The 9,855-nt window shown below is 57.9% G+C and overlaps 2 protein-coding genes across 4 annotated transcripts; both read right to left on the bottom strand.

Moving 5' to 3' along the window:
- Positions 1-235: 235 nt before the first annotated feature.
- Positions 236-1,698, bottom strand: LOC133217087 (gastrin/cholecystokinin-like peptide). Of its 3 annotated transcripts, none has more exons than XM_061362231.1 (3): positions 1,559-1,698; positions 610-821; positions 236-501 (listed from the first exon to the last, which is right to left on the bottom strand). In XM_061362231.1, the coding sequence occupies exons 2-3, from the start codon at positions 806-808 to the stop codon at positions 389-391; spliced, it is 312 nt and encodes a 103-aa protein (XP_061218215.1). In that variant the 5' UTR covers positions 809-821; positions 1,559-1,698; the 3' UTR covers positions 236-388. The 3 variants fall into 3 exon arrangements, with proteins under 3 accessions (XP_061218215.1, XP_061218214.1, XP_061218213.1); XM_061362230.1 differs by having other exon boundaries at positions 610-847; positions 1,559-1,659; XM_061362229.1 differs by lacking the exon at positions 1,559-1,698 and having other exon boundaries at positions 610-1,174.
- A 2,789-nt stretch (positions 1,699-4,487) lies between these two features.
- On the bottom strand, positions 4,488-6,062 carry EIF1 (eukaryotic translation initiation factor 1). Its single transcript, XM_061362202.1, has 4 exons — positions 5,901-6,062; positions 5,483-5,646; positions 5,275-5,376; positions 4,488-4,709 (listed from the first exon to the last, which is right to left on the bottom strand). The coding sequence occupies exons 1-4, from the start codon at positions 5,929-5,931 to the stop codon at positions 4,665-4,667; spliced, it is 342 nt and encodes a 113-aa protein (XP_061218186.1). The 5' UTR covers positions 5,932-6,062; the 3' UTR covers positions 4,488-4,664.
- Between the last annotated feature and the right edge of the window lie 3,793 nt (positions 6,063-9,855).

Raw genomic sequence — 9,855 nt, 5'->3', positions numbered from 1 at the left:
GTGGCTGGCCCTGGCCAGCAGCTGGGCTGACATCGAAAAGGGATGCTGGGTTTAGACTCTTTCCTGTGCACTGAGTACCAGCAGCAGCACCCCTGGCTCGGGGGTCACCTGCACTCGGTGTTTCTTGGGGTGTAGCTGCTGCTCCCGCAGCTGCATCCCTCACCCCAAGTCCTGTCCCTGTCAAATAAACGTGAAGTCATGAAGCAGCTCCTGTGTGCTGTGTCTGCTGCTGTGCTTCCTGCTGGGGCTGGGGGTCAATCCCACCGTCCATCTCCCCCCTCCCCAGCTCCTCCCAGCAAGGCCGTGACCAGCAGCACCCGTAGTGCCAAGGCTTTATTGCAGGAAGGGACGTGCACCGAGTGTGCTGGTGCTCTGCGCTGCGCGGTCGCTACACGGCATCGGTTGAGTCCTCAGCACTGCGGCGGCCAAAGTCCATCCAGTCGGGGTAGTAGAGGTCGTGCAGATCCTCCATCCCCTCGTAGCCCTTGTGGTCACGCAGCTCTGCCGAGGCGAGGGCAGCGGGGTTATCGCTGCCCCAGGCCGGGGTTGGCACTGCGGTGCCAGGCTCTGCCTTATGGAGCTTCCCCCCTAGAGCTGCCCCCCCGGTACCTGTGAAGACGTGGGGCAGGAACCTGGAGATGAGGTGCTTCTGCTCCTGGGACAGGGGCTCTGGCCAGTCCCGCCGGACCAGGCTGCCTGGGGGCTGGGGGGGACCCCTCCCAGCGCCTGGGGCCTCTGCTGCGGGCCGGCACAGGCAGGCGGTGGCTGCGATGGTGAGGATGAGGCCGATGCAAAGCTTCACCTTCATGGCTGTGGAGAGACTGAGCAGGGAAGGGGAGCAGAGGGGCTGTGGCCGTGGGACAGGGGACACGTGCTCAGCCTGTGGCGAGGGGTGATCCATGCGGGAAGCTCATCCCCAGGACATGGCCAGTTCACAAATCCCCCCTGTCCATCCCAGAGGGTCCCCAGGTCCCCTCCACCCCCCCGGCTGGTCCCCAAGTCTTCTCCATCCCTATCTCCTGGTTGGTCCCCAGGTCCCCTAGAATGGACTCAAGTTGGAAGGGGGCCATGAGGATTGAGCCCGACTCCTTGTGCCTCACAGGATTACCTACAACTAGACCATATGTCCAAGAGTGTTGCCCAGAGCTCCTTGAACGCTGCCAGGCAGGCAGCAGGTGCTGCTCATCCCTGGAGATTGCCTGGTCCTCACATCCCCTCCATCCCTCCCCTCCGGTCCCCACATCCCCTCCATCCCTCCCCTCCGGTCCCCACATCCCCTCCATCCCTCCCCTCCGGTCCCCACATCCCCTCCATCCCTCCCCTCCGGTCCCCACATCCCCTCCATCCCTCCCCTCCGGTCCCCACATCCCCTCCATCCCTCCCCTCCGGTCCCCACATCCCCTCCATCCCTCCCCTCCGGTCCCCACATCCCCTCCATCCCTCCCCTCCGGTCCCCACATCCCCTCCATCCCTCCCCTCCGGTCCCCACATCCCCTCCATCCCTCCCCTCCGGTCCCCACATCCCCTCCATCCCTGTTCCCAGCCCTCCGGCACTCACCAGCTGGCTCCGGGCTCAGCGGTTCCTCAACCCAGGGCTCAGCTCTGCTTTTAAAGGCGCCACCACCGCTGCCCCACCCTGGGGCGGCCCCCAACCCCCCCCCCCCCCCCGCAGAGCCCTGGGATGCACGGACAGATGGACACACACACGGAGGGTGTCTGTGTGCATGCACATACATGTATGTGTGTGCGTGTATGTATGTCTCTATATGGAGAGTACAGGAGGTAGCTGGCAGTGGTTGTATGTATATGGGTATAAATGCCCAGCTCTTGATCCCTACCCCTCTATCTCCAGCTTTGTATTTCACAGACACATCTGTATGAAACAGATCAGTGTACACACACCCAGAGCTATGTATGTGTGCAGACACATATAAACATATACAGGTACAGCTGTAGCTGTAGACATGTGCATATGCACACATGCCTAACATGCATACACATGTAAATATATACACATAAATGCAGAGCTTGTTAGTGATATAGCCATATATACAGACACACACATATCCATATACATAGAGAGCTATACATGCACATATACAGCTGTAAGTATAGTGTATACATATAGAGATAGGGATTTTCATATGTAGCTACAGAGGGACATACAGAAGTAACAGTCTCAGTGGAGCAAGCTACAGGGCACTTGGCTTGAATTGCATGTATGTGTACGGAAAAGTAGAGGTAGTGCTAAACATGCACACCCCATATGTCTATATATATATATATATACACTTAGAAATGCTTAGTCCTACTTACACATACACAGAGGGCTATATATACACAGATACATGCACGTACATGTTGGTATTTATGCATGTAGATGGATACATAACCAGCTACAATCCATAGGAGCAGATGCAGCTGTATGTATAGGCAGGTGTACCCCCGCCTCCAGCCCTTGGCCTTGGTGGAGTCACAGCTGGCCAGATGTGCTGCAGGGACTGCTGTGCCCAGCCACACGCTGCAAAGAGGCCCCTTTCTCCAGCCTCTGTATCTCCTGCTACCCCAAACTGCTTTGGGGTGCTCTGGGCTGGGTGGGCCCTGCTCACTGCCTGTGTCTGTGGGGACACACTGTGCATCCCAGGGCTTGGTACCGCATCACCCCTGCATCCTGTACCCAGCCCATCTGCTGCCACCAGCTCTGGCTCTCAATATCGACAGAGACATGGCCCCCATTTACCCTCATTGATTTGTGGAGCACATTTGTCTCCCTCCTTCAATAACACCCGTGGAGCGAGAAACCGGGTGCTCTCCGCTGCCAGCGCTCACCGTGCCGCTATCGGTGCTCCTCAAACAACCCCAAAACAAATGGGCTTTGAATGGGCAGGAAGGCAGCAGCGCCCCAGCCCCGCGCGATCGATTCCCCGCTCCAAGGAGCGGCTTTTACAAGGAACAAACAAATTGGTTTGCAATTTCTGGCTTTTAATGGCTCAATCCGGGCCAAATGAGCCATCAGGGTCACTGGGACGCAGCGGCTGCTTCCTCCAGTGCCGTGGGCTCGGCTGTGCCTTGACGCAAGTCTGCAGCCTGACCCTGGGGTGCTGCTCCCTTCTCCCAGCCCTGGGTGCACCCTGACAGGATGGGTGCAGGGGAACAGGGTGGTGGCAGCAGCCGGGTCTGGCTCTCTTGGGCCACACTGGGCCGAGCTGATGCCTCCCTCTTGCATCTGAGCTGCTGGGAGAGCCCCGCTCGATGCCCGCAGGTGCAGGCAGGGAAGTGGAATTCCTGGAGCAGCCAGGGCTGCTGGCACGTACACACAGCACAGCATGAGGTGCAGGCAGGGCTCCAGGGCACCTCCCTCCTCAGTGTATTCAGAGGAGCTTTGCATAATTGTGGCAATTCGGTTTCCAAGAGCAAAGTCTCTTAGGAAAGTAAATGGCGTGAGGTGAAGCTGGTGCTCCACTGCAGCACATGGAGCAGGACTGGAAAACCGGGATCACTGCAGACAGCGAAAAAAGACAAATCAGTTCTTCAAAAGCTGACAAGTTACAAAGCAGCTTTGAGGCAGGTCCCCATTTCTGCCACCACCCCAAGCCCCATGGCCCTCACTGCAGTAGTTTGTCACTGCTGGAAACACAAGCACCCAGCACACAGGAACCCAACAAGCAGGAGACCTGGTGCCCTTACAGGGAGGGAATGAATCCACACAGGAGGCGCAGCACTCAGGATGCTCTGCTTCCCACAGGAAACACTCCCAGGACCCCAGCACTGCTCCCTGCAGCAAGAGGGAAGTCCACTGAGCTGCCAAAGCAGAGAGCCAGCATTGCTGCTCACCTGGCTCCAACAAGTGAGGGAATCCAGCAAGCAACTGCTTTTGAAAACCATTTTTATTTAAATAAGACTTTAAATACATCACATAAAACATTAAAAGAGAAACCAGGATTCTGTTATTTCACAGGGCATTAGGCCACCGTTGCTAGAACACACAAGCTCTACAGCTCTACCTACAAGGATACTCATTACATTAGTCCAAATCTGATCCCTTGTCAGAAGTTTAACCCCAAGCAACAGCTCCTTTGGGTGCACTACCCCGGTACCTTGGTGCTTGCAGGGTACCAGCACCTGCCTGGCTGGGACCGCAGACATCCAGTCGCTCTTCTGTGACTCCTCTTGTTCTGACTTAAAGCTTCCCCAAATGCCTCTGCTACCAGGAGCCAGCGCTGCCCAGAGGGAAGGCATGATCTCCCCGCACCATGTCACAGCTCACACTTGGTGCCTCGCTCTGTGTGGGACCGCAGAAGGCATGGCAAGAATTCCCATCCATCGGAATGGAGGAGCAGCCAAACAGAGGAGCGATTCGGGCAGTCTCCAGACTGACAGACCCAGTTCCTTGGCTTAGCTTGGAACATCTGGATACTTTTGGCTTCAGGCTGGAGCACGCCCAACTCCCCGTTTACCTCTGTGAAATGAGGGACAGCAAGACGAGATAGCATGGGCTGTGGTCAGTTTATTACATCACTGAAATACACTAGTCCAGACCGAACAGTGGACCCAAGATCGTTACATTACACAAACCGGCTGGTTTTAAACTTATGACAAGGGACAGATGGGAATTTCATGGTAAGGAAATCTTCTTGCATAAAGCTTCAGTGACCCACAGGCACTTAAAACCCATGGACTTTCAGCTGATCGTCTTTAGCCAGTCCAATCTGCAAGAAAGAAAATGCACTTATCAGCACAGCGAAGCAGAGAGGCCACAGCACCCATCCCTGCACCATGAACTGTCAAATCTCTGCTTCCCCCCTGAAGTTTGCATCAAGGGTCAGACCGCACTGTGAAACCTTGCTGGACAGTGTGTGCCTCCAGCAAGAATGTAAAGAGAAAGAGAGTCCACCCTCAGCCTGCTCATCTACTGCTACGGGAACAGGAGCTATCAGTTATTAACATAGTGCCTTATATTTAGTTAAACATTTAGCTGGGACTTGCAGCCAACTGAGGATGGCTTGAACCTGCCCGAGGGGAGACTGAGCTGAGCTCTTAGGCAGAAGCTCTTCCCTGTGAGGGTGCTGAGGCGCTGGCACAGGGTGCCCAGAGAAGCTGTGGCTGCCCCATCCCTGGCAGTGTTCAAGGCCAGGTTGGACACAGGGGCCTGGAGCAACCTGATCTACTAATGGAAGGCGTCCCTGCCTATTGCAAGAGGTTGGGACTGGATGATGTTTAAGGTTCCTTCAAACCCGAACTACTTTGTGATTTGACGATTCTGTGTCATCCTACCTCTACAAGGAACTGGCATATGTTCTTGCGCTGGTCACCTTGCAGCTGAATCACTTCTCCATACTCAGGGTGTTCAATTACAGTACCATTGCAGGCAAATTTCTACAACACAGAGAAGCCTCCTCAGGACCGTGCAAATACAAAATGCTGCTGCAAGCCCCCAGCCTGCCCCGAGCCTCCTTCCCCAATCCCACGCCCCAGCACCCACCTTTTTGAAGGCTTTCACTAGTTTCTTTTTATCGTAGTCATCCGCGATGCCCTGGACTGTGGTGAGGGTCTTCCTGCCGTTCCGCTGCTGGATCCTTATATGGATGTAGTCCTCAGTGCCGGCAGGGAGCAGGTCATCACCCTTACTTGCATCAGCAAAGGGGTCTGCGGAGAGCGCCGGTTACAGCCCGCCCTCCGCGCTCCCATTGGCCGCCCCGCCCGCCCGTCACGCACCGGTCCCGCCCCTTCCGCCGCCGGCTCCACCTCCCCGCCCCTCCCCAGCCGCGCCTGACGCAACCGGCGCCAGGAATAGCAACTGCGCCACGGGCGGGGCCGCGGGGCGGGGCTCCCAAGCCGCTCCCCCCTCCCGGCCCGGCCCGGCGCGGCGCGGCGCGGCCGCCGCCGCACAAAAGGCTCACCGAAGGGCTGGAGGTTCTGGATAGCGGACATACGATATACGGTACGCTTCCCTTCGCGGGGCGGCGGCGGCGGAGGCGGCGGGGAGGAGGCGACGCGAGCGGCTCTCGGCGGAGGATGCTCTCACGGCGGCGGCTCGAGACGCTGTCAGGGGGGCGGGACTGGCGCGGCCCGCTTATATACCGCCTCCGTATGACGCCAGCACGCACGGGAAGCGAGGGCGCTGATTGGACGGCTTGCCGGGAGCGTCACGCCGCACTGCCGAACGTGACCGCGCCCAGGCTGGCGTGAGAGGCGCTAGCGCGTGCGCACCAGAGGCCCGCGTAAGGGGAGGAGGGGAAGGGGCCTGCACGCAGGCGCAGAGCGGCGGGAGTATCGCGGGGCCGCGCGCAGCGGCGGGAGCGCGCCGGGGGCACTCCTGGGGCAGCGCCACAACCGGGGCCGCCGCGCCGGGCACCGCCGCGGCCTCCGCTCCGGACACCCCTCAGCTGGGCTCAGCCCGCGTGTGAGGCACAGGCCCGGTGCAGGGCGGGATCCCCGGAGGGGGCCGGGCCGCTGTGCGGGATCCCCGGATGGGGACCCGGCTCATGCGGAGGCAGCTCGGGTGCGGGCGGGTTCACCTCACCGTGATCACCCACACAGGAACCCTCCCGAGCCGGCCCCGGGACACTGCCGCATCCACAGGGATGTGTAGGGGTAGGACAAGGGGGAATGGCTTTAAACTGATGTCCCTGGCAGTGCTCAAGGCCAGGTTGGACACAGGGGCTTGGAGCAAGCTGCTCCAGTGGAAGGGGTCCCTGCCTGTGGCAGGGGTTGGAGCTGGAGGAGTTCAAGGTCCTTTTCAACCTAAACCATTAGAGATTCAGTGAGCCCACTCCCTTTTACCCCGTGTGGGTGCTCAGAGCCTGGGTCTGGCCTTGCAGCGCCCAGCACAGGCCGGTTTATCTGCCCTGGGCTCCACACCTTGGGGATCACTTCTTTATATGCGCCCACCTGAGAAGACTCAGGCTCATCCTGGAGAGCTTCCCTGTGGATGTGTTTGTCACTCCACTATCACTATGATGGCAGCCAAGCTTGAAGCCATATGCAGATGGAAATTGGGCTTCTCTGCTCCTGCATGGAGAAGCTCTGAGGCTGCTGCAGAACACAGTGTTCTTGAGAGAGGGCCTGGGGGCTCCTTGATGCCAAAGGGAAAGGCTCAAGTTATCACCCAAATCTGCCAGAAAAGGAAGCGTTTTTAAACAAGTGAAACAAGTGCCCTTGGACTACTGCATTTCAACCCTGACAGTCAGACCTTGGCATTTAATGACATTAAAAGCATTTAACCCTCCGTCTGAGTCCTGATTTGGGGGCCAGGAGCCTGGGGCTCGGTGTTCAGTATGAGCTGCTAAAGGAAGACACTTCAGCATTTCCCTGGTGACTGTTGCGAGGTTGAAAACCCCTCACAAAGGGATGAGTGTCTCCTAGCACTGGCTCAGCACAATGCGGAGCAGGGGCTGCTGCCAGGTGAGCATCATCACACCCAGCTCAAAGATGCTCTAAAAATACACTGAGAGCCCCAATAGGAAGATCAGTAAATCTCCTACACAATTAATGGGGTCAAAAACCATAGAGAACCAGAGCATAAACTCTTTGTCAGAGCTGCATATGGAGCAGGAATATTGCCCCTAGGGAGGCATGGGCTTGTTGTAGGTCGGTTATCAGCTCCTTTTAGGTTTCCTGTGGCTGCAGCTCGCTCTCTGTAGGTTTTCCTGCCTGCTCTGGAGCCATCTCCCACTCTCAGTGTGGTTTTGACAGGTTATTGGCATCTGGGTGTGCTGCCATCTCGAGTCTCGGCAGTCCTCACACGCTCAGATGTCACATCCTTCTTGGGGGGGTTATTTAGGATAAACGCCAATGGTTTATCCTGTACTGGGCAGAAGGAATGTTTGTGTTGCTGTATTTCAGTGTCTCAAGCATCTGTCACTCTTGTCTGTCTGTATGTGACAGAACTGGCTGACGTCTCCATCAAAATGTGCATTTGCTCCATCACCACCATGCAGATGGCTCTTCCCTCTCCTCTTTCCCTGATCACATTTTCCTTCTCTCCCAGAAAAGGACCCGTCTCTAGCAGACGCATCCTGGTGTATCCGGACAGCAGGGAAGCAATCAGGGATTTACACTGCATCTTTCTGCTAGAGCACTTCAAAGTCCTCACTGCAGCAGAAGGGCTGGGTTTGGTATTCAGTGCCAGTCCCTGCTACCTCCTGACGATGCTGCTGGGCAGACTGGTCTCACACTGAACCAGGACGCCCCACAGAGGCAATTTATCAGCGTTGCTACAGACTCACACTGTCCATAGGGCACATCCCGGGTTGTAGCCTCACCCCTGGTCCCCCATGGCCTTTGGTGAAACACCAAAAGAGGCAAGCGTCTGTTGAACACCAGCGCTAAGCCCATCGCTAGCAGGGAAATGTTAACATCCATTTTCCGTCCTTCAGAGCAGGATTAATGCCGGGTGCCTTCAGCTCGGCACGGGCGCTTTGACCCTCGCACCCTCCTCACCTCGGTCCATCCTTGGGTGCTCGGTCCCGACCCCCTCCTGCCTCCCTGCCCAAGGAGGTGCCACCTCCCAGGGATGCGCTTGTCCCTGCTCCCCACGAGGTGGCAATGCTGATCTTTGCATCTCTCAGCGGGCAGCACTGAGCTGCTGCAGCTTCTGTGCCCAGTGCCTGGCAAATGACCATCTCCGTCCCCTCTAGGCTGAACACTGGCTCCGTGCACAGGAAAACCCCCTGTGTTCGGCCGTGGTGATGTCTGGTGAGCTGCCAGGCTGCCTTTAGGCTCAGCAGGGGGAGCAAAGAGGGTCCAGAACAGTCTGTGCAGGGCATTCCTCCCCCCAGGTCATGCTTTGGGTTGTGGCAGGGTCCCGCAAAGGCCATTTCACCCTGTGCTCTGAGGTGGGGTCTTGGTGCCCCTCTGATGCATCTGGGAAGTGCAGCAGAGAGGCAGGAATCATCCCGGCCTTTTGCTTTACTGCTTCCCCAGCAGCTCACACATGCCCTCCGGGCTGAGACATTCCTAGAAACCAGCTTTTCTCCTCGCACATCCTTCCTGCAGCCTGCGTGTGACTGCACAGACCCGGATTCAGGATGAGCTGGAGTTCTGGTGTGCAGGATTTGATCCCATTAATCAGTGAGGGCAGCACTGAGAGGCGTCAGCCCCGGTGACTAACCTGCTCCTGGAAGGATCCGAGGCATGGCCCCAGAGCCAGCACAGGGAATCCCAGGCTGGCTGCTCAAGTACCAGAGTCCCCTTCCTTACACAGCCACTCCTGGCAGCTCACATCCCAAAGTCTGCAAAACCTGGAAGTATTTAAGGAGCAAGTGAGCCAACCTGTGCCCAACCCGAGGGGCAGGATGCTCCCTGTGATAGCCGTGTCGGATGCTCCAGGGATGGAGGCACCGGACGTGCTGTAACACACACATCCAAAGGAGGGTTTCAAATGCATCCTCACGCTACACCATTGTCCCAGTGCAGCCCTTTCCCCTGCAGTGGCCATCTGTGGGCACGTCCCAATTCCCACCTAACTCCTGGCACCCGGTGTGCTGCAGTCACTGCTTTCTAAAGGTGCTTCTTCACCAGCCCTGCCACTGCTCAGCTCCCCCTTCCCCTGGCAGGAGCCTTCCTCCCCCTGCTCATCCTCTGCCTTCCCCAGGGCTGGCTGTGACCCCTCTCCTCTCCGCGAGGTGCCAGGAGAGCTCTGAACACCGCGGCTCAGCCCAGCCCGGGGCGCTCCTGGCTCCCAGCCCAGCTCAGCCTCTCCCTGCCTGCACTTGGGCCACGCAGCCTCCCCCGGCTGAGATCGTGCCTGTGGCCGCCTTGTGCCGTGCCCTGGGTGGGTGCTGGGGGCTGCAGCCCAAGTGCTCTGTCCCCTAGGCTTGGGGCGGGTCGAGGGGTAGGGGATCCCCTGGGTGT

The sequence above is a fragment of the Neopsephotus bourkii genome, unplaced genomic scaffold (assembly GCF_033783945.1).
Source record: "Neopsephotus bourkii isolate Nb327-2 ecotype Australia unplaced genomic scaffold, CSIRO-AGI_Nbou_v1 NB_1090, whole genome shotgun sequence".
Taxonomy (NCBI): Eukaryota; Metazoa; Chordata; class Aves; order Psittaciformes; family Psittacidae; genus Neopsephotus; species Neopsephotus bourkii.
Note: the sequence above shows the minus strand (reverse complement) of the source record. Positions and strands in the feature narration are given on the sequence as shown.